Consider the following 23,912-nt stretch of genomic DNA (forward strand, 5'->3'; position numbering starts at 1 on the left):
ACACTGGCTGTCATTAGCTTGCACACTTATACCAGTTGTTGCTTAAGACCAATTCTTGTCTACAATTCCTTCCTTGCATCCATAATGTAGTGTACAAAGCTGATTAAACCTGCCTGAGCCAGCAAGAAAATCAATGTCTTATTTACAAGAGTACTTACTGAAAAAAGCCATGATATTTTCCATCTCATTACATTACTTCAAGAGCATCTTGAATAAACGTCTCCATTGATTTCATGACATGAAATTACTAGGAAAATGTAACTTCCAAATGTGGCTTTTTGCAGCATCTGCTTTCTTTTGGTTGCCATGTCAACGAAGCCAAATGACAAAGCACAAGAGGCCTTCTGGGTATTTTGGGATAAACTCTCATACACACTACAGAAAGGCTCTCACAGGTTCAGCAACAGAATATAGTTATACAAATTCCCACACACTATTTGTTAGGATTGCTTGCTTTTTTAATGCTTTTTTCCCCCCTGTTGTCCTGTCCAAGTGATTTCCCATTGTGTTCAGCTGTCATTTCTCCGCCCCTTTTTGTATCCTTCCTCCCTTGTGTGTTTCCCCAAGTGTTTCTAATTGTCTCGTCAACCCAGGTCAGTCTATTTAAACCCCACAGATTGCCTGGTCATTGTCAGATTGTTTGCACTATGTCAAGTAACCACCCCATGCTCCCTGTTCCATGTTCCTCGTTTCACAATGTCCCCCCGTCAGGTTTGCTTGTATGATTTGATTTCTAAGTCATAGTTATTTTCTAAAGATCTCCGTTAGGTTATTGAAGTTTTAATTTGAGTGCCACCTCCCTCGTCCTTGCCTACTTCCCCACTATTGGGTCCATTTCCACGTTCCCTCGCCATGATGTAACACTATTGAAATGCTTTCACCCATACGAGAAGCTTTTCAAGTAGCTGCTGTCAGTGAGTATAAAAAATAATGGTTTGCAAATTCATTGCATTTGCTTCAAAACAGAAGAACTATTGCATCATTTACCAGGTCTTTGGAGAAGCTTCTTATATGTTGCAAAGTTTTGGAATAATGTGAATTAAATAAATCTTAATCCATAACTGCAGGCATTTTGGATTATTATTTTAATGATCCTTATTTGAAATGTTGTAAGATTTTCTCTGATGTTATGCACTTCTATTTTTGACATTTGAAATGCAACATTAGTAATGAAATAGTACTTTTTTCCTTCAACTGTGGTGAATTTAACAGGCCTTTTTAGTGCAGTTTGGTGTTTGTGTTACCATTACTTTTATGTATCAATTGCACTAAATGGCCAGCCAGCAGCAACGATTACAATCTTGTCAATCCCTCCCTCTGATTTTTCTCCCTTTGCATCCTAATTACACAAGAAGTAAAGAGCCATCAATGTCTCATTTTGTTTATTGTTCTCAAACGGCTTTTGTTCCACGCTCAAGTTATCCCTGAACATCAAGGTAGAAGGTTCCTCACATCTTGTTAATTAGAAGGAACTGATGCAAACACATTTTTTCTTACTTCTTCAAGTAGAAGTGTTTTCATTACAATTGTAATGTAATATTCCATTATACATATAGGCTATTTACTCCTATTGCTATATGGATATTGTAACCAGCCTTCTTCCAGTATCTCTGGCTACAACTCTCCAGTGTTTGCAGATGATTTTTAACTTGTAGCTTTGAAATTTGAGACCTTCGACTCCTACATTACACTTTTGGAAGCCTTGCACAAAACCACAGCCTTGCTTTCGACAGGATTTTTGATCTAAACCCTTTACTCTCGTCCAATGTCACCATCTTAATCACGCAGACATGATATTATAAAATGACCTTGTGTTACGGCATGGGTGCCGCATAAATCCAAGCTATTATCATTTCACTATTATCGCTTTATTAGCTATTATCTTTGCCCTCAGTCGTGGATCCATGTTCTGCCTACATCAACCTAAATGAACCATGGAGAAACACAGTATCACATCACCCAGCCTTTCGAGGTCCCTTTCTGTGATAACCACATGTCACAGGAATGGCGGGGGATGCCATGCCACCCTTCTGTACATTTTTCTCGGTTACAGTATAATGTTATTTATACTAAAACGTCCCTTCTATTACATTTTGTTGCATTAAAGGTGCTTGTATGGTAAGTGATGGAAGAATAAATGATGGTGACATTGTTCTGCCCCATTACTATCCATCTTTATTATTACTTGTCCCTTCCGTATTATGAAGTCGGCCTGCTTAGGAACCTGTCATACTCATCCCTGTAGGTGACTCATCTCAGTACCTTCAGCACTCGCGTCAATTAAAAACTGTGTGGTGTGACCCAGGTGTGTGTTACGTTCAGATGTGAAGGAGTGTGTGAAGGCCAATGGTGGCTGTGCTGTCATGCACATATCAGTGTGTGTGTGCATGTGTAGTAATTGTAACAATGGTGGTGACTGCAACCTGTTTAAAGTTCACTACCAGAATATGTTTACAATGTCTATTTATGATTTTAATACAAATATTTCCTTCTCCAGAGTGCAACCATGTCAGTGTCAAAAGATAATTTTGGAGGATTTTGCATCTTAATTGTTGATATATTGACTACAGGAATTTTGGTATATCATAAACTGAATTTTTTAGAAAGCGATCAACATGTATTGTACAATGTTCTAATGTAGTTTCATGAATTGTGGTCATTCATAGCTAATCAATGTGGACTGACCAACTGTCACTTTCAATAGGTTCTTTTCACTTTTATACAGTATAAATGTTCACATTTTTTTACCCATACCCTTTTCAGACAACTCTGAACTATACAAGTCCGATTTGACATAAAAAAATTAAGACCTTTAAAATATTTAGACTTGTATAACAAAAAAAACTTTGGCAAACCTTCAAATAACACTACTTGCTAAGAAAAAGGCTGTTTTTACAACGAATTGTTTGTTTACTTGCATGTGAGAAAAGCATAGTACAAAAAAATAATAACGGGGCTTCAACACCCTCTCCCACTCTGTGATATTGCGCCTTCCCTTCTTGTAAACAATTCAAAATAGATCAGGAGAACACTTTCTCTTGAATTAGATTCCCCAACTCAATGGGATAAGGATGACAGCTCAGTGAGAAAAAAAGAATCTGTCTTTGGAGGAAGTCATGCATTAATCACACTGTAAAATCTTATTTAATTTTATTTCATCCATCAAAAAAGGAAGACCCTTTGAATAGTTGCTAGCTAAAACATTTTTTTTCTTTTCCTTCAAGAAGACCTTACATAACCTTAGTAGCACCTTGACTATCACATTCATAAATTCATGTAAACTTTTTAATCCAATGAATTTCATTTTCCAGGCATCTTATTTATTGCACAATGCAATGCAAAATGTACTGAAAATTTATAAAAGGCAAAGAAAATCAACCCAATAAACATAAATATATTAAAATTATTAATTACATTGTATAGCAAGATTAACTATTTTCCTTAATGACTTGATCAGATTTTTTTGGCCATGTTGTACGTACTTTTACCACTTTTTCCCCTCATTTGAGCTTATTCTCAGAATCATGACCTGAAAGGCACTTAGGACATGATTTTAAGGCCTTTTTAGTCCAATAATTTGCACTTTTCTCAACTTAAAAGTATACCTAAGTATTTGCAGAGAAATATGCTTAGCCATTACTGCTGGACTTGATGAAGCATTATATTTCACTTGGCACGCAAGGAACATCTGTTTACGTGCTCCTCTGAGCATTTTAATGAGAATCATTAACCACTACACGCTAATACACGAGCATCTGCATGCAATGGATTTGTGTAACTAACAACATTGCTTATATTGAAATGCATAACCACATCCTTCTTTTAAGTTAAATTTCCTGTCCCCTGATTATCATCGCATTTTTAATATTTGCCTACATTGATAGACAAGATAGTCCCAAAACATTTTAAAAAAACTGAAGTGGAATCTCATAACAACACACACACAGATGGTTTGAGATTATTTCTACATGAATAATGTTGTGATTAGATTTAATTTTTGCTGCCAAAAAGGTCTCTCCTTTCCATACTAAAAAGGAAATTATGCTTTTAAACAATGTCTTTTTTTAAGTGAACAATTTTAATTTTATTAAAGTTTTGTTAGTGCACTCTATTCCCGGTCCTTGCCTACTTTCCCACGTTTGGGTCCTACTACATTGCACAAAATTATGACAGATATGGTAGGTGACATTTATATGAAATCTTAACTCTGGCCGCAAAGCTTAATCTGTAAAAGATGAAACATAGGTTGACTTATAGGTAACTTTATTTTACATCATTGAACATTATTATACATTATAAGGAAGCAGCCAATCCATGAATTTATTTGCTTCCGTTAACCGCGTTAAACGTCCAATCCATTTTTAGTCAGAGGATTGAAATGGATTGATGTCTAAAACTGTCTATTGCACAGAAACTGTAGAATTCACAGCCACTCCTCCTAGTTTACATTAATTGGACGTCCATTAGTGTCCATGTCAGGCAATAAGTTCATGTAAATTACCAGTAACAAACATTAGGTACGCCCAATGAGATCCAGATTGTGCAATGTCATTCCAAAACTGCATTAAAAAATGCAATTCAGCCAAAGACAAAAGCATATTTAACATGTCGAGTCAGTTTCCTGCAGCATATGTAGATGATCAGATTATTACTTTTATTATCAATGTAATTTGAAAACTAATTTTTGTGGCTGGTAGACTTTCTATTTTATTGAGGATCTGTTCTGCTTACATTGATAAATAACAAATAACTTACAATCACTCTAAAATTTACAATTTTCCTACAATGTGTTTTGGTCTTTCATGTCCATAAAAACACTTTTGTTTGAACTCTGAAAGAAATGTTGGAGTGATACACGCCTGAATTTGAGCTTGAACAAATAGAAAAAGTAGAAATGCACTTTACCATAGTCATCCTGTAATGTCTTTCAATTTGGTCCAGGTCAATTTCAGACTTTCGTGCTTTGTAATATCATCTATACAGAAGTGTCATATTTTTCTGCACACAAAATGTACGTTTCTTACATTCAATGTCACAGTTCATCTCGCTCTTCTCCCTCACAAACGCAGGCTGCCCTTTGGCTGTCCATGTAAGGCCGGCATCCCAGTGTCCACACCGTGTTGTACAAGGCATCTGCTACAGACTCACAGGCTAAGAGGTAGGAAAACCATGAGCTTTCATTAGTAGTGAATAGTGACAAAGTTAAGACTGTTGCCTAATAGTACTCAAAATGGTTCCAATGGTCAACATAGCTTTGTCTCACCTTGCACTTTGGACACAAATCCAAGACTTTTCTTGAGGTCAGAGCAGATGTTATGAAGACAAGACCGGAACTTGTTGTCGCAATTGTACTTTTCGATACCGCAGTTGTCGTAACACACGTCAAGCTGGTTACAGCACTCGGTCATGGCAGGGATGCCAAGATCCATCTGGCACAGATGAAATACGTCATTTCATTTTTTACATTTTGATGGGAATTACAAGAGATAATCAGTGTTTGTGTGTGGTGGCTGTTTGGTGCCTTGGGCAGGCAACCGAGGGGAACATCCACCTGGAATCCCACCATGGATGAGCTGCAGCCATTGGGTTCTTGGTGCTCGTAGCCGGGACGGGGTTTGGGGGGTTCTCCTGAAAATACAAATAACCTTACACTTGTGTTGAAATGTGATGAGTTGCATTAAAACAGTGGACTTTTCAAGGTAATTTTAATGAGTTATTTTCATGTAGAGTGCACGGAACCCTTATAGGTACCGTGTTATCTGCACTAAAAGGCCCAACTAAAAGCATGCATAAAACCTTTTATTTAGGCTATTGATGACCTTAAATATTTTTATTCTAAAAATGAAGTGTTTATCTATTTATTTCCATGTAAGGTCTCAACTCTGCAAGTATGATGTCATCAGCCTTGCCTCTGTCTTAAATCAAAGTTGACCTTTTCACAGATAAGATTATATGAGCTTGTCTCTGTATTACATCACCCACTTCATCCAATTTGAAGCTCCCAAGTTTGTTAATAAATTGTGCCTCACCAGGTAAACCACACGCATCAATTCACCCAGTGTTATGAAAACAAGTTTAAACTAACTCTACTCTGCCGTGTGGTTTGACCGTCGGCCTCACAGGGTGTCCGTAGTTAGCTAGGATAGGCTCCAGCACCCCCTTGGCCTCTGCAATGGTCCAGAAAATGAAGCAATGAAAAATACAGGTCACTCACCATATTTGCAACGGTATTGACACACACCATTGTGGCCCCCTGCTAGCTCAACCAGGTAGTCAAAGTAGCCGTGCACGGTTTGGAACCCGTTTCTAATTGACATCAAACCCCAATCATTACTGCTGTTCTTTCTGAGGGATGCAGACATGTCCATGTGAACTGGTTCAATCTCATTTTTCTCCTCTGCCTTGTCTCCAACCTGAGAAGGTTGTTGCTGGCCTTCAACATCTCCTGTCCTTTCGACTTCTTCAGGAGTTTTGTCCGGTAATACTTCAGAGAATTGGCTGTTTTGGTCCGCCTGTAGTGGGACGTCTTCTACAGCATTGTTTTGAGTCTCTGTCACAGCAACCTCCTCTTGCTTTGTGGATTGGTAGTGACCCAGCGTGGCACAAATGCCAACGGACACACAAAGGAGCAGTAGAAGTGACACGGCCCGGAACAACATTGTTAGAAGAATGTCAAATGTGTTGTCAACAGAGTGAGAGGAGCTTTGAGAGTGAGTGACGACAACAAGCATCCACTCCTACTGGAAATGGACTTTGACCTGTGATTAGGCTCCAGCAGACAGCAGGGCACTCGCTTACCAGGGGCAAAAGTCAACTCTCATCAATTTTTATGTTCCACTAATCTTTTTCTTGGTGTGTTTTTTTTTCTCCAGATTCTATTGATGGACTGATGTCATCACAAATTTAAGCTATGAAGGTAAGGGATTTATTTTTCTCCATCATTAATGGCAAGCTGTCTCTCACGAGACTGAGATGTAAACAAATGTTACTGTGATTGAATAATACTGGTGTAAAAAAAATCCTGATATAATAAGACTTAAAATAACAAAATATAAAGAATAAAATGGTAATGGGTATATTGATTAAATTATCATGCAAGTCGTCAACCTTTTGACGTGAGCCAGCCAATCACAGGGCACAAGGAGACAAACAACCATTCATGCTCACACTAATACCTAGGGCCATTTTAGAGTTTCAGTTTACCATGCATGTTTTTGGAATGTGGGATGAAACCGGATTACCCGGAGGAAACCCACGCAGGCCTAGGGAGAACATGCAGACTCCACACAGGTGGACGTGAACTGGATTTAAGCCCAGGGCCCCAGAGTTGTGAGGCTGACACGCTATCCACTTGCCCCACTGGACAGTCGAAAAACAATTTTGTCATTTATTGTCATCAAAAAATTAATGGTTATTGCAAAAGGTGACATACAGATGAAGATGGGTCACTAACTTAATGCATTTTACCAAAATATAAACATATGACTGAAAATGATTTTCCTTCAATTCACTGCTGCCCTCTAGTGTGAAAAGAGAAAAGTTTAGACCTTTTGTTCATGTTCATTTTTGGGGGCTATGTTGCCTTTTTTCACATGTTTTAGTTCATGTTCAGCAAATGTTGAATTCAAATACAGTTACCTGTATATTATTATTAATTATTATCCTAAAGTTTTTGTAAAAAAACATTGAATAGCTTCTGTATAATATGCAAACTCTGCTAAAATGTCTTTAAAATATATTTTCTTTGACTGCAAAAACAAAAAAAACACCAAGGAAATGTTCTAAACTTCAGCTTTAATGTTTAGCATGTTTACATAAAAACTCCAAGCTTCTGCTATTATTGTTACTCAAATTATTCATTACTACTATACAGTTCCCAGGTTAGTTTGTCCATAATGTCCTAATAAGAAACAAGCACACAGAAAAACTCTCTTATAGAGGCATAAATAAATAAAAACATTTTTAAAAAAAGTTCTTACCACCTTGAACACGTTCTTAATTGCAGCACTGCATTGATATTATTTTCACATATTTGCAGATTTGAATATGGTGACATTTACTTTTCTTATCAAATGAAAGTGATGACATGAAGACTAAAGGGTCAAACTCCTTTGCTGTGATTGCAGATTTCAGATATTCCTGTCGTTCCAGGCAATCTGTGTCATTATCCAATCCTAATATTTATAACACAGAAATATTTTGCTTCATTTCTTTGCCAAAACCAATACAACAAACATAACATACTTACATACTCATCACACTTTACATACAACCAAAACAAAAAACTTTTCCTTGACTACACCCAGCCTAAATAGGTTGTTTTTTTTTCTCTACTTTTATACTGAATGAATACATTCTTTGCAAGAAACATTTCACTTGGGGGATTTTGTGAACTTTGAATTGAAGACAAAAACACCATACATTACATATACACAATGTTGTTTCCAATCAACAACATACAAGTTTAATGCGACTCCAGTTAATTTTTATAAAAGTCTGTGCATTCCTCCCAGACATTTTTTTATTTCAGATTTACAAAATTGTTCAAAACCTTTCAAAAATAAGTCATAAGAACATGTTGAACATTTTTTACACTGAAGTCCATTAAAATTGTTGCAGTGACAGAGGGATCATCTGTTTATAGTGCAGACATATGATTTGAGTTTAGCATGTGCTAGAGCCCCGAAGGATAACCTTCAAATTATTTTTTTTACATGTAGTACAGAGTAGTGTAGTGTCTCAAGATATTTTTTCCATAAGCCTAAAATATCTATATTTGTTCATTTATCTTCATGTTAAAATGGACCCAACCCAAAGGAGTAGAAACGTTAAATTTTTTCCTTACAAAAAGTCAAATGCTGTCTCTCAATGTTCTATAGTTGTCCAAATACTATCTCATTGGGAATAAATATTCCCTTAAATAGAAACAACCATGTGTAGTCAATAGTTTCCAATAAAGACACAAAGTGTGGCTACTTCATAGTGTAGATGTTTGTTCACCCGAGTGTTGTGTGAAGGATGATGATGAACCATTTTGCCATTAAAATAAAGACTAAGTCATTCACCCCTTTCCCTAGATGAAAATATTATTGGTTAATCTAATAGAGTGGTGGGTCCAAATCCTAATGCTTGCAAAGATTTTCCCAATATTATTCAGGGAAATGAATGAGATGAAAGTACAAGTACTACCACTTTATCTCACTGGGTTGTGGCCCAGTGGATAAGTCATCAGTCTCCCATATCTGTGGACCTGGGTTCAAATCCCAGTGCAGGCAAAGATTTTCCAAATATTATTCAATTAAAAGAATAAGTATTAATGCCTAAATGTTTAAGTGTATAAGTATTCAGTGGTGGATGAAACATTTAGTCAAAAAAATGACTAAGTGTTTCAGGTAAATGAAAGAGGTAAAAGTATAAGTACTACCACTTTCTCTCACCGGATGGTGGCCCAGTGGTTAAGTCATCAGTCTTCCATCTCTGTGGTCTTGGGTTCGAATCCCAGTGCAGGCAAAGATTTTCCAAATATTATTCAGTTTAAAGAATAAGTATTAATGTCTAAGTGTCTAACTGAATAAGTATTCAGTGGTGGATGAAAAATTTAGTCAAAAAAATTACTAAGTGTTTCAGGTAAATGAAAGAGGTAAAAGTATAAGTACTACCACTTTCTTTCACTGGGTGGTGGCCCAGTGGTTAAGTCATCAGTCTACCACCCCTGAGGTCCTGGGTTCAAATCCCAGTGCAGGCAAAGATTTTCCAAATATTATTCAGTTAAAAGAATAAGTATTAATGTCTAAGTGTTTAAGTGTATAAGTCTTCAGTAGTGGATGAAGCATTTTGTCCAAAAAATGACTAAGTGTTTCACCCCATTTCCTTGGATAAAACGTTTCAACACCTATGTATAAGTGGGGCACGAGTTGGTGTAGTGGGTTGCACACTCGCCTTTGCACGGAGAGAACGTGAGTTCGCTTCCCGGTGTCGGCGGTTCACTGACCAAGCAAGCGGTCGAGGGTCGGCCGAAGGCCGACCCGAGAACGCCTTTCGCACAGACAGGTCCTTCAAGTGTCTTCCGAACTGCCGAAGGCAGTTCGGAATATAACCTTTTGCTGAAAAGTATGACTAAGTGTTTAATATAAATTAAAAAGTTTTTTCCTTTTTTTTTTCTTCTTGTTCCATTTTCCAGACCACATTGTGTCCTGATCAGCCAAAGGACGACAGCGGGAATCGAACCTAGGTCTCCCAGACGGGAGTCCAGTGTTCTAACCTCTGCACCAACCAAGTGACTACAATTTCCTTAGTAATCATTTCAGTGTCTTTCCAAGAAGTACACAGAAACAACTAAGTGAAAATGTGTGCCGACAGCGGGAATCGAACCCAGGTCTCCCAGACGGGAGTCCTGTGAACTAACCTCTGCACCAACCAAGTGACTACACTTTCCTTTGCCATCATTTGAGTGTCTTGCCAAGAAGTATGCAGAAACAACCAAGTGAAAAAGTGTCCTAACCGGGATTTGAACCAAGATCTCACCGACGAGAGTCCAGTGAGCTAACCTCTGCGCCACCAAGCTACACTTTCCTTTGGCATCATTTGAAGGTCTTGTATACAAGTATCTAGAAACAACTAGGAATCAAACCACAATCTCCCACATTGCAGTCAGGTGAGTTAACCCCTAAAAATGTTTTTCTGAAAAAAATGACTAAGTCTTTATTTTAATGTGTGTGTGTGTGTGTATGTGTATATATATCTATATGTATGTATGTATTTATGTACATATATACACATGACAATACTGATGACGATAATGCCTATGTCTGATTTAACTTTAACACACAAAAGTTAACTTTGTCCATTCTACATAAAATGGTTAGCCAACTGATGAACCTGACGTCTGACGCCGAGACGCCAGGGACTCGCCGTCCTCTTTGACACGTCACATGATCCCTAAAAAGAAAAGAAAAAAACAGCCATTAGGTACAGAGGAAATGGAACAAGTTTAATTTCCCTCAGGATTCATCCAAATACAGATGAGCCTTCACATACATCATCAGACGTCACGAGGCGGTCTCTGTTGAACATATCCTACTCTATCTTCTGATCCTTGCGATGAAATACATCTTAACTTGCATTAGGAAAAAAATTTGAATGTTTTCAAGTTTACAGGCCATGTTAAATTTGGTGTGATAGGCTAAAACTCCAATGTGGTGAAGTGATAACATCCAGAAAGACTAACAATGAACGACTACAGCCCAAATGTTTTAAATTTCAATAAATTGGCAAAAAAAACAACACTAAAATACTGATTACAAATAGATTACACAAAGTACATAAAATTGTATCTGAAGATGTTTGAAATGTTAATTGCAAATATAATTTACTTCAGATTAAACTACAACTGAACTGCAGTCATAAAATCACTTAGATTTAAAGAAAAGAAGCAACTCAACTCGTTGGCTACTATTGACAACTATAGACGTTTAAATGCTGCCAGGCCCCCCATTTCAAATTGGTTGGACATCTAGTGGTGACACTCATTTAAATTTAGGTGCCTATTATCGTCAATGACAGTTGAAGAGTTAGTTGTATTCCCTCTACTTTGTACATTTAATTTAAAATTTAGTTGCCAAACTAAAGTGTATTATCAACAGTTTCCATACATTTATGGTCTTCTACATTACATGATCTTTAGTTGATTAAATGATGATAGGTTTGATAATTTCCAGGAAACCATAAACAATCTTGGGAAACCTCACTTGCTTTTCCATCTGAATGTTACTCCCATGAGAATATTTGTTCGAAAATTCTTTCCAAACCGTTCTGTGGTTAACCAGCATCCCTGAAAAAAAAAATACAAAAAAATATATGTATTATATATCTATACAAATACCACATTTTGAAAATTGTGAATTTGAAAATGATACATGAAATATATCAAATGGCCCTTTTTGTGTTGCATTCAAGATCTCACATGATCAGTTACATATCATACGGTTCAGAAAAAGAGATGAGAAATAATAACAAAAAAGACCCACCACAATTCTGTACTTTTCAGGTATTTAATAAAAGTCATTTTGGCTACTGCTCTTACGTTTACATTTGAAACATTCCTCAATTATTCTGGGTAACAGAAACTTGTATAGATCATTTTGTTTGTTTCAAACAAAAGAGGCCAACATTATTTTTCTTTGTATAAAAAATATAAGTTAATTTAAATTGAATTCTAATTAAGAAAATAATAGGTATAATAGCCATAATATTGATAATCATCACCAAGAATATTGATAAAGATATGCTTAACATAGTGCAGATAATGATATAACAGGTGCTGAAAAGTAGAAGGAACAGTGCAGTGTTGTGGACTTCACCGTGTTCGCAACCAAGTGGGGTGAAAGTTAATATGCTCGCACACACTCTTGTAGACACACCCCCACACGCGGCACATACACACACACACTCCACACACACACTCATACACGCACGTCATACACACAAACACACTCAGAAAGTGCATGACTGCCATTCAGTTTAGCACCATTAGAGCAATTATCGATTCTAGATTGTACACAGTACACACCTATTACTGTACTTTCTATGCAAATTCAACTTCAGTTTAAGTGCATGCTAATTGTTGCTCTTGTTTGGAACTTACTGGAAGCAATTTCAAAGAGTAAGACAGAACACATCAATTCACATGCGACATTCAGGATCAAAAGAACAATCAGTGGAAATCAAAAGAATTCACACCCCTCCTGTGCCAGTTGTGATAGAAGAAAAATAACACAAAAAAAACATTTCAAAGGGTTTTGTGACCTATAACGCTTAAAATGTAATTATAAGATTTTTTGGGGGGGAAAGTGGGGGAAAAACAAAATATAAAAAATGAATAATGCTTGCCAAAGTGTGCACCCCATTGTGCCTAAACGTAATAGTATAAACTACATTTCATTTACCACTCCCTCCTAATATTTCTAAAAGTTAAACATTGATTTAAAATTTAATTTCCCAAGTGATGTGGAAAAAATAATTCCACATGTAATTAAGATGTCAGACTTTTTGAACAAAATTTCAAGAGATTGTCAAGGGAAAAAAATGAATTGAGGAAGAATTATGAACAATTTATAATTTAAAACAATAAAACAAAGTAGTTGTCTATGATCCTGAAGTACCTCTTTAATATTCCTCGTGCAATGATGATCCCTGCCTTTTAGCACGTCATCGGTTTCATCTATGCAGAGGCCAACCACTACAAAAAAATTGCACAATTTCAATAGTTATGGATCTGTGTGAGTCATTATAACTTATGTTTGAATATCTTTTGACAAGATTGAATCCTTTTGCTTGGTGTAGGAAAAAAAATATGAAAGTGTGTTTGATTTTGAATGGTCAATTTTCAGTTTCAGTGAACTACGAGTGCGCACTTATGCAAGTGTTTGAATTACCCTTCGGAAAAGACTTCCAATTTCTTTGAAAAGGTTTTAAATCAGTAATAGTGCAAAGTTCTGAAAAGATTGATCTGAATCCTGGCATTTGGAAGACGGGTGTGTAGACTTTTTGATCCATCCACTTTCAAAATGTACATTCACACTGTTGGGGCCACTTTTTTGTTTAGGGAATCACATAATTCGAGGGACTAAGTCCACTGGAATGACGGCTAAGGACAGACGGCAAAAAAAAAAAAAAAGTATTCAGGAAGATCTCGGAAAATGGTTTGCAGGAGAACGGGCGGTCGGTGTTTGAGCGAAACACACCTGCAAAAAAACTCAAGCGACAATCTTTCGGCACAATCCCAGAGTTACATGCAGCTTATCAGATTTGACACTGACGACAGAGCAGTGCTCAAGTCTTTCTTTTTTTTTTTTTTCTTTTTTCTTTTTTCACCAGTTGCGTTCTATGTTTGGAAATCCCATATAAAAGCTGTCTTAAACACATGTGACTGCTTGCAGCAGGTTCCAAGTGTTAGTGATGGCCTGGGGGGCAGTGTTGTGATGGGTGGGGGGGCGAGAGGGGTGGGAGGGTCGAAGGGGTCAACTTCAGAGCCACACATCGTGACTCTCTTGTGACAGTGTTGACGATCAGTAATCCTTGTCTGCTTGTGGTCGCAGTTCATCCTTGTTTGTTATAAAATATATGGTGCGGGATTTCTGTCGTCTCTGTGTTGAAACAGCTTGTGTCTTTATTCAAGTACTGCAAAGGATTTTTGCTCAAAAGTAAGAAAGAAAAACATTCGGATGTCCCCCCTCCTCTCTAAGGTGGCGTTATTAAACCATGCGTGTTCAATGTACTGCACATTCCTTTTGCCTGTGAATACCTAGCTGAAGTAGTAGCGACTCATTTAGCGCAGAAGGCAAACAGTACCATTTTTAAAAGGATATGAACCCACACACCAAGGTTTTCACATCACCTTACTGTGAAATGTTCAGTGTAAGGCCTCTCAAATGTAAATCGACAAAGAATCAACTCAAATAATAATAATAATAATAATTAATAATAATAGTAAGAACGACAATAATAAAAACACCATAACAAATAACATAAACAAAGCCAAATAAACCCCCAAAAATGGCACAAATCCATTAAAACAAATAAATTCCCAAACAGAGTGGATGTAGGGGTGATGTTTTTTCTTCTTCTTTTTTGTAATTATTTATTTTTTTGTCCCTCCCCGTTAGCTGTCAGTCTCTGGGAACGGCCGCCCGTCACCCTTGAGGTAACTTGTGTTTTTTTTTTTTTTTTTTTTCTTCTTTTATTTAAGTCAAGGCGACTTTTTGATGATCAAGCTCTTCCTGCTTTCCCCTCTAAATAAAAGCTTCATAATTGTGGCAGGGGTCAGATTGAATGCGTAACGACGGTCACTCAAACAAGCCTTTGGTTTTCAGTTGTCCACCTTAACAGGACCTGACTCAGGAGGGCGGCTCGGAACGACGTCCTCCACCTCGCCGTGGGCTATCTTCTCCCACTGGTTCAAGTTCTCTCTGCAACACATGTAATGCTTCTTTTTAAAGGCCTGCTTTCAAGGGAATTTTGGTTTTATCACGAGTATAAAATTCAAAGTGTGTCCAGAAAACACAAGGTTGTACTGTACAATTTCAAAGCGGAAGCTGAATACTACCCTGCATGCTAACCATATAACACCAATATATTTTACTGCAGTTTAGCTTCAAAAACACAGCAACTCAATCAAACCCCCAAATCAACTGAAAATGCTCCCATATCAACACAAAGTGACCCAAAATGTAAAGGAAGCGACCCTGAAAAGCGCAAAATCGATAGGAAATGATTCTGAAAGGTCCAAAATCGATGGCAAGTCAGCTCAAAAGGCTCAAAATCAATTTGAAGTGACTCCGAAATGCTCTTGATTCAAAAGAAAGTGACCCCAAGATGCTCCCAAATCAACAGAATTCAGAGAAATTATTGTAATTGCTCCAAAAATAACATTTTCTAGTCTTAAAGCCAGCAACAATTTTTTTGTAACTAATAAAAGTTAAAAAAAATCATCGTAGGCTGTGAGATAAAATATAAAAACTCTTACTTGCACGCTCTGAGAAGTGGAATGGATGGAGGAAAAAGATCTGCTAGTGTCGTATAACATGGAACTGCTACAGCATTGTAGAATCCCACCTAGAAATGCAGAATGATTACAAACCCAGAACTCTTCATTAAAAAAACTCTTTAAAAAAATACATTTTTATAATCTAATCATGTTAAGAAAGAATGAAAACAACAATAATATAAACTAAATTCATTAAATTGATTAGTAAGTAATACTTGTTGATTATTTTACTCATAGTATTCAACTCATTACATATCACTGATTCCAATGGCCATCCAAGTCATATAAACTGGGACAATTGGCTGCCCATGCTCATTTTTCGGCACCATGGACAGCGCTAGATTAATAGGGACAAATGACTAAGTATTCAATGCCGTTTCCAATCAAATTGGAATGGTTACAAAAACTGCATTGGTACACAAAATAGTTAATCACACAATTTACAGTATTTAGCAATACATAAAACCCTGTACAGGGACAGTTTTTTTACCAATATTATATAAACAATTAACGCTGTGACAATGAATTATTTTAATTTATTTTCTTAAATTGAGGACAGAATACAAGTGAATAGAAGTTGTAAACAAAAGTTGTATTAGGGGTGAATTAGGTTAATTACTGATTTAAACTGTACTTCTCTGATGAAAATCAACACGAGGCTCTTACTTGGCCTTGAGGAACTTCATCCTTCTTGTCCCGGTCCATCATTGAGATGGGCTGTATCCCGATCTTCTTCATTTCATCTCCCTTAAAAAAAAAAGCAAACGTGGAGATGACTTCAATCGATATTACACAGATTTAATAAAAAGTATCGTAAACTGGTTTAGTACAATAATGCATACCTCGCCCCAGAACTCAGCATAAATGTCGTTGGCTATAAGTCGTGTGATCGGCCACTGCTTGGTTACAGAACAGAGGTCACATGCTGTCATCATCAGGCCAATCACACGGTCCCTGGCGGTGAGTAAAACTGTTATCGCCTTTAGTGTTGACGCACTGCTCACTTGTTTTTCTGTGTGTAGAACTCTACCCAACTCAACTGTAATAAACTGAAGATTAAAGCTTTTACTTCATAAGAACTTTACTGAAATAGTAATTTGGATTTAAAAAAAATATATTCAGGCATTAACCAAAGATTATCATTAAGGTCAACACGAATAAGTAGTGTTAAATTGCCTATGTATGATCTAAAAAAAAATCCATTGTCTACTCTACTCTTAGATGGGTCGCCAGAATTTTCAAGTTACCAGACTACAATAACGAGTGAAAAGACCAAAAAAATTCCCCAATTCCCTTATATAAGATAAGAAAAGCATTTGAATTTAAGTCAATCTGGATATTGCAATACAAAAGGCTTGGGTGACTTGACTGTAGCGTTACCTGTGTGAGTGGTTGTTGAAGTCTAGTACACCTGTGTTGAGAAGTTCTGATAGCTGCTGGTGGTTATTGAAGTAAAGGGCCAGATCCGTGGCAATGATGGCCTTCCGGATGATCTCTAACACCTGTTCGTACTCGGTGGAATTCAGGTTGGAGAAAATATTGTGCCCTTCCAGCTATGAGAAACAAAGAGATCAATAAAAAAGCAAAAGCTCTACTATAAGCCAGACTGAAGAGAAAAGGACAAAATTGCAAAGCATAACAGATCCGAAAAACACAGTTAAGGTACATTATTTTGTAGTCACCTGTCATACTAATCAATGTTTGTTACACTAAAGTCTATTGGCCTGATCCGTATCACTCAAATTTGACACAATCTGACCGTAGAAGGTGTTGCATAATGGAGCTCTACCTGCAAAATGGAGACAGTCTGAGAAAAGTGGTGCTGCTCCATTGTTGAGGTGGAATAGAGAGCAGCCAGCGGGTGGTCAAACTTCTGCAGGTAGGTGTTGCTGTACCCTCGATGGTCCAGATCGTGACACAGGCAGGCTATCAAGAGACCCTTCTTCTGTAAAATGAAACATCATTTTTGCAGCCGCGCAACCTTTGCCTCATATCATGTTATTTCAATCATTAGTGGTAACAAAATGTGACCCAATGAGAAGTGAACCTCTAATTCTGTGAAGGTCTCCGGGGTCTTTTGTAGGATGGCGAACATACAGTGGGCTACCGTCACAGCATGCTTCCAGTTGTGGTAGGGCACACGCCGGTAGTTTTTGCGTACGGACATGGTGAATCGACACAGCTTTTCCAGCTCAAAGCTAAACCAAGCCAAGAAGAGATGGACCAATGTGAAATCATGTTTTGAATGGGATACTTACACCCTATAAAAATTGTGCTGCATCTCACCTGCTCTTTCCACAGGAGCTGTGAACCATATAGATGAAAACGGCAGGCCAGATCTCTTCAAATGGGCTGATGTCAAAGTGAAACCTGAAGGAGGAAAAGGAGCGGATTTGGATTGAAACGGATTGAAAATATGGGTGCTAACATTTAGTAGCCATGGTCATGGTACAATAGAGGATAAATGTTTCCCCCGTGGTTGGATTTACAGCTATACAAAAATCATGATGGTTCTGAAAACAGAACACTGGATCGGATGGAACAATACTCCAAAAATATCCTATAGTACTGAATATTGGACTGGGATATCACTAATGTGTACCCTGTATAAGACCATTGTAGGTCTCAAGGGATGAAGTCCACAAAGCATTACAAGATGGTCACTCACATTTCAATCTCTTTATAAATGGGAGTGGGAAGGTTGAGCTGAGTGAGTGTTTTCCATTCTTCTGAGGTGCAGATGCTGTGGTATGACAATTTTTCCATTGTCACTCTGTAAATGCATTCAGAGTGGCGAATTCGATGGTACATCTAAACACAAAAGTGGAAAGGTTCAAGCAACACCATATAGTACACAAAGATTAACAAAATGACACTACCTTCTCCAAAAATTCTAACTAAAGATCTGCTTATAGACATAAAAAAATCTCCCCAAAATAAACTAAGCAGTGAGTTTCAGCTTCTTTTTGTTATACGGTATTTTGGCCTACCCACATTCAAATTGAAACCTGTGATGTCAAACTAATGTCAGTGGTTTAAAGTATATTTTTTTAGACAATAATTGTGACCAAAAAGTGGTCAAAAATTTTGTATTTGAGTAGGTGTTTGTTAAAATCAACCAATGTAATGTGTCGTTGCAAAATAAGGAAGCTGCTGGAGACATGAGGTGAGTGTGTGTTTCCGCCTGTGTAAACGGGTTTAGTCAGCTCATTTGGACGCATTTGGAAATTCAATCCGACTCCTTAACTCTATGCTGTGAGTGCAAATGTACTAAAGTAGTCCAAAATTCAAGGCTCCTTTTAAGCCTTTGGTTGACATGTCACCATGGCAAACATTGATGGACCATTTAGTTAATCACAGTACAATAAATCTCTAATCATATATCCTGATAAAACTAAATATTTAACATAATAATGTGCTGTTTTGTAGGCACAATTGTGCCAAAGTGTAGTATTTCTTGACGTGGGCGACACAGGTATAACAACACCTTTGTAAATGAAGTAATCCAGATCAATGAGCATGTTGATTTAGAGCAATAATCCAACTAATGAACGTGTTCATATTAGAGTCATCTATCCTCATTATAGATCATTGCTATGAAAGAATCATTTACAAATAGGCAACATTGCTGTTATTATTGAGCTGCATATTGATTGAACAACTCACATTTGCACAGTGTAAGGCCAGGGCACAAAAGACTGCAAACATCTTGAAGTTGTTCTCGTCTGTTTTAGTGAAGGCACTACCGCTTAACTTATTCACCATCTGCACCACTCCAATAACAGTCCCCCTGCTCACGATGGGCATGCACAGGATATTCCGTGTGGTGTAACCGGTTTTGAGGTCCACCTCTCTGTCAAAGAAGATCAAACCATCACTACGCCAGGCTTGAGTTCATTCAAACTAAGCGCAGCCAATTATGTTTGGTGTATACCGGTTAAACCGCGGGTCTGCATAGGCATCTGGGATGTTTAAGACTTCTCCTGTCCGAGCCACTTGTCCAGCAATTCCTTTCTCTATAGAAAACCTGAATTGGTCACATGAAAAAGGGGAACAGTCACTTAACACGCTAGTTCAATATTCAAATTTAAAAAATAGACAAATACAAAACTATTGGCAAATCAAGATGTGATTGAAAAGTTTAACTTGGTGTTCTGTACTGTTACCTAATTTCTTTGGTTTTCCTAAAGACTGGCTTGCCTTCTTTCTCCTCACCAATATCAAACAGGTCAGAATACAGTTCTTTGTTGTTTTGATCCACCTGGAAAAGTGCACACCTGTCGGCATTCACCAGGTTTTTTGCATATATCTGCCAAGAGAGACAAAGTAGACAATCAGTCCCGAAATCTTTCTGAAAACCAAAACCGGCACAACTTAGAATTCAACCATTGTACAGTAATACCTTGACATACGAGTGCCCCGACATACGAGCAATGTTTTTTTTTTCCCTGTTAGTCAGTGCGAATGGTGGAGCTTGTATGCTAATATGAGAGGAGCATCCTAATTCTTGTTGAGATGTGGTCGTGCATTATCCTATTGTGAGGACATTTGTGTGCATCATTTTGGGAATATTTTGTTGGGAAGGCAAACGCCAACAACCCTCAAAATGTTGCTTTTAGCTGCAGCTGGAACACATTAAGCTCGTATCTCAAGGTAGCACAGTAGATGAAAAAATCTTTATAACTGAAAAAAATGCTACCACATAGAAACTGACCCTATCAGTGATAAATCCAAAACATAACCAGACTACTACTTACATCAAACAGAAACCAACTCACCATAATGTGTTCAAGTAGAGAATCTATTGCCACGATATTATCAAAGTACGTCCTGTGAAAGAAAAAACAAAAAAAGACTTACTGACACATTTCCCAAAACATTCAAGACGTAAAAGTAAACATGAATTTTCCAGTGAGAATGCAGTGGTGTGGCTAAAAACAGAGTGACTTTTACTTTGACACATCTAGTAGGAAGTCATTGAGCTCAGTCTGTTTTGCGAGGCCTCGGCACACCTAAAAGAAGAAGTAGGTCAGGTCATACGTGAACTGGTAGCAGCACGCGTGCAGCATTCTGCTTGTACTCTAAACACGCCAACATGTCTGTCTAGTGTCAGTGTTTTGCAGCAAGCAGCCAGCCCTGGAGTGCAGAGCGCCCGCCGTGGCCAGTCCTGCAGAGGGACGCTGCTTCTCTGAGGTGTTATGCCATGGGTTCACATAAAAACAGCGCCGGGGCGTAATGACGTCCTCCGAGACCTGTTTGTTGAATCTACGGCTTAGATGATTGGACGGGGCTCGCTGGCGACGCCGTACCAGTACACAGTGGATTTTGCCATTAAAAATAGGGTGTCCAACCAGAACAAACAATGCCACTAACATCATAATAAGCATTTTGAAATTCAGCATTCCGCTTATACCCAAACACGTATTATTGAGTTGATTACATGGTAGTATATACAGAATTTGCAACAGTGTGCTTAAGTCTCTATGGACGTTTGCTCACCTGGACTTGATGAATGGCGACTGATGCCCACGCCAAGTTGGCCGTTGCAACCTGAAATGAAGTCAAATTTTGTGTTGTGGAAAGAAAAATGTAACAGATCTTTTGAAAACAGTCATTTAATTTTTCATACAGTGATTATTATTATTATTATTGTTTTTTGTAACCCTTACAGGGGACTGATTTTACTCACTGGCTGCTATTGATGCCTACTGTTGTCAAAGACACAAAAATACAGCTAGTCTTTCCAGTTTAAATATCTGCTTTGAGGCTGTAATCAGTGAGCATTTACTTTTTACATTTTAATTAAATTAAGTTTTTGTCAAAATATTTTTTAAAGCTTTTGGGGAATAGGTAACTCATTTATAATAGAAATTGGGTATACTATGTTGTTTCAAATATTTACCAAGCATCTTATTTTTAATATGATGTTTTTTTTCTTGGCAGAATTTACTCAAATTTACCCGAATTTACCTCCTGGTGGCTGAGGTTGAAGGGCTCTTTTCCCCAGTGCCGATGCAGCTCCAGGATAGCGAGAAGATCTCCGATGGCAGTGAGGATGGGGAGGCACAAGACAGAATGAACACGGATCCCTGAGTCATGCCCTGTGCCATCTGGGAAGCGTTCGTCCTGAATCACACAAGACAATGAAGAGAATTCCGCAAAGAATCCCAGACTCACTGTGTGGTCGGTCCAGTGAGTGAAACAATATCAAACTTTTTAACTCTCGAACTTCATCCACTTGAAAATTCTGACAAAAACATTTGCAAGCACTTTTGATCACATGCTAGATTTGCGGCCATGCTTGTTGACGCAATGACGCACAAGCTGCGGGAAAAAAGGGCCCGCTCTAACAATACAATAATAGAGCGAATAGAATAGAACAATTGAGCGGTTCCTACAATTATTTATTTAAGATGAATTTGCAAATAGAAAGCTTACCCCTATGATGTCCTCTACTAAAAGTGTTTTGCGAGTCTTGGCAACGTGAGCTGCAATGGTTGTCCCAAATGCAATGGGGCCAGAGGGGAGGAGGCTTGGGCGGCCATCCTTGGTCCTCGTTGGGGTGAACAAACATAAACTCTGGGTGGAAGTACAGCAAAGAATAGAAAGTGAGTGAATAATCGCAAATGTAAAACTATTCTTGTTTCACAATTGTGCTTTAGTGCTTACATTGTTGCATTCTCCCAAAAAGTAAAGTGCAAATCCATCAGCTTTTGTTGCTGCAAGAACAAGCAAATTCAAATGATCAGTTTAGAAAAGTCTAAATGAATGATAACAATAATAATAAAAGCTTGGAGAAGTTCACTCTGGCTTAACTGAATTAACACAATTATTTGAATTGCACCTCAGCTTCAAAGGCAACAAAGGAAAAGTCTTTGGCCTTTTTGTTTTATAAAGGTTAATAAAAACTTAATGATATTCAAATGCACAGTGCACTTTAAAGTTTTTTTCTACCAGTTTTTAACTCATTGCATGGCGATAGATGTCCAATGTTTGAGTACAATGGAATGGACATCCAGCGCCATCAATTGAACCAAAAGGCTAAAATGAGTGCTGTGAAAAGGATAAAAAAAAAATTAATCATAATTCAGGTAAAAAGTGTTTGCCCAACAAATGCTATGCCAGTACATTTAAAATAAAAAAATCTGCTATACCAACTTAGAATTTCAGAATAACAATGCCGATGGTGATCAATGGCCATTATTTCAGGTTAATAATTGCGATTAAAAATGAAAACTTTGCCTAGCCCTAATTATCATACTTAACACGTCATAAAGCTTGAGTTGAAAACAAGACTGCCAACATTGGAACGGATAAATTAATGTAGGTCTCGGGACTTAGACCAACCGACACCAATAGTAAAGGTTTTTAATGCACAAAGATAAACGACCGCAATGCAGTCCTGTACCTCTGTACCTGTTTTAACGATGTTGCAGAGTTCATAGATCAGCAGCTTGTTGTCTCCTCCAGTGTCCAGGCGCTGCTCTATGTAGCTATTGAGTTCATACACCACACCCTGCATGTTGGTGTCCTGGTACTGCTGGACACAAGACACACAGATATTGTTCTCCATACGGTAAACCTAAGGGGAAAAAGCTAGATATACTAACTAAATATATATACTCTGATATTTTGGGGGTGAATGAAGTAGGAAGATCTTCCGACCAATCACAACCCTTTCATCACAATGTTCCCCCGCATCTTAGCCGAGGAATCACCGACCGTACCCGGCGACCCGAGAGAAAGTGGCCGTAGCCCCACAGCTCTGATTAAAGCGCTGACTAGCTTTGATGTTCACATTCATCTAAAAGTGTGCTGACGTAACAGGCAGACCCCCCGCCTCGTACGGGGCCAAAGACCTGTCATGTCTGCCCCTATAGGGAGGGTGAAGAAGGGGGTGCGGCGAGGCGAGGCGAGGAGAGCGGCGCGCTAAAAAGCCTCCCTCGAGGGATACATCTGACCCTCCCACATCCTGTTTGTACAGACGTATGGATGACGCACCAAAAAGGTTAAGTGACCCTGTTTTTTTTCTTTGTCCCCACGATGGGGACAGAGATACTGACTCCTGTAGGCATAGTGTGAGCGGGGTGTGGCTAGCTTCACTCGTGAATTTTATCCAATGGCCCAGTTAAGACATACTCCATCTCACTCAAGTGTTTAAGGATTTTCTCATACAGGTGACAGTGACATGTGTACTAACATGCGGCTCAAAGGCTTGAAAAGTAGTAACCTAACCCTTTTAGACAAAACATTTGGAACAAATCTCATGGAAAGGTCAACACGGCACTGTGTTCAAGACAAAACGTACCCTGCTGACTTCTTTAGATGAAGTGTCATCTGTAAAGAGAAAACAAACTGATATTAGAGA

The 23,912-nt window shown here is 38.0% G+C and overlaps 2 protein-coding genes and 1 long non-coding RNA gene across 9 annotated transcripts in view; 1 reads left to right on the forward strand and 2 right to left on the reverse strand.

The window, feature by feature from the left end:
• Positions 1-701: 701 nt before the first annotated feature.
• Positions 702-7,112, forward strand: LOC144205369 (uncharacterized). The gene is made up of 3 exons (XR_013328064.1): positions 702-914; positions 5,070-5,158; positions 6,873-7,112. It is a non-coding gene; the product is annotated as an uncharacterized LOC144205369 (long non-coding RNA).
• Positions 3,465-6,697, reverse strand: pla2g12b (phospholipase A2, group XIIB). Of its 2 annotated transcripts, none has more exons than XM_077729707.1 (4): positions 6,215-6,697; positions 5,564-5,628; positions 5,264-5,429; positions 3,465-5,151 (listed from the first exon to the last, which is right to left on the reverse strand). In XM_077729707.1, exons 1-4 carry the CDS (start codon positions 6,657-6,659, stop codon positions 5,033-5,035), a joined length of 795 nt encoding a protein of 264 aa, XP_077585833.1. In that variant the 5' UTR covers positions 6,660-6,697; the 3' UTR covers positions 3,465-5,032. The 2 variants fall into 2 exon arrangements, with proteins under 2 accessions (XP_077585833.1, XP_077585831.1); XM_077729705.1 differs by having other exon boundaries at positions 5,552-5,628.
• Positions 7,113-14,145: 7,033 nt separating the features above from the next.
• Positions 14,146-23,912, reverse strand: part of pde10a (phosphodiesterase 10A) — a 41,445-nt gene continuing 31,678 nt past the window's right edge. For 3 of the 6 annotated variants that reach the window (XM_077729607.1, XM_077729606.1, XM_077729611.1), the window contains 20 exons: positions 23,853-23,881; positions 22,961-23,084; positions 22,214-22,263; positions 21,983-22,123; positions 21,515-21,670; positions 21,044-21,094; positions 20,498-20,556; positions 20,323-20,374; positions 19,711-19,853; positions 19,479-19,571; positions 19,211-19,397; positions 18,213-18,355; positions 17,831-17,914; positions 17,592-17,742; positions 17,334-17,489; positions 16,925-17,097; positions 16,387-16,498; positions 16,211-16,291; positions 15,524-15,612; positions 14,146-14,966 (listed from right to left, as the gene is read on the reverse strand). In XM_077729607.1, coding sequence (XP_077585733.1) covers positions 14,867-14,966; positions 15,524-15,612; positions 16,211-16,291; positions 16,387-16,498; positions 16,925-17,097; positions 17,334-17,489; positions 17,592-17,742; positions 17,831-17,914; positions 18,213-18,355; positions 19,211-19,397; positions 19,479-19,571; positions 19,711-19,853; positions 20,323-20,374; positions 20,498-20,556; positions 21,044-21,094; positions 21,515-21,670; positions 21,983-22,123; positions 22,214-22,263; positions 22,961-23,084; positions 23,853-23,881 — 2,174 coding nt within the window. In that variant the 3' untranslated portion in view covers positions 14,146-14,866. Of the gene's footprint in view, positions 14,967-15,523; positions 15,613-16,210; positions 16,292-16,386; positions 16,499-16,924; positions 17,098-17,332; positions 17,490-17,591; positions 17,743-17,830; positions 17,915-18,212; positions 18,356-19,210; positions 19,398-19,478; positions 19,572-19,710; positions 19,854-20,322; positions 20,375-20,497; positions 20,557-21,043; positions 21,095-21,514; positions 21,671-21,982; positions 22,124-22,213; positions 22,264-22,960; positions 23,085-23,852; positions 23,882-23,912 lie in introns of all 6 variants that reach the window. The other 3 variants (XM_077729609.1, XM_077729612.1, XM_077729610.1) reach the window with 2 other exon arrangements.

Source organism: Stigmatopora nigra, chromosome 12 (assembly GCF_051989575.1).
Source record: "Stigmatopora nigra isolate UIUO_SnigA chromosome 12, RoL_Snig_1.1, whole genome shotgun sequence".
NCBI lineage: Eukaryota > Metazoa > Chordata > Actinopteri > Syngnathiformes > Syngnathidae > Stigmatopora > Stigmatopora nigra.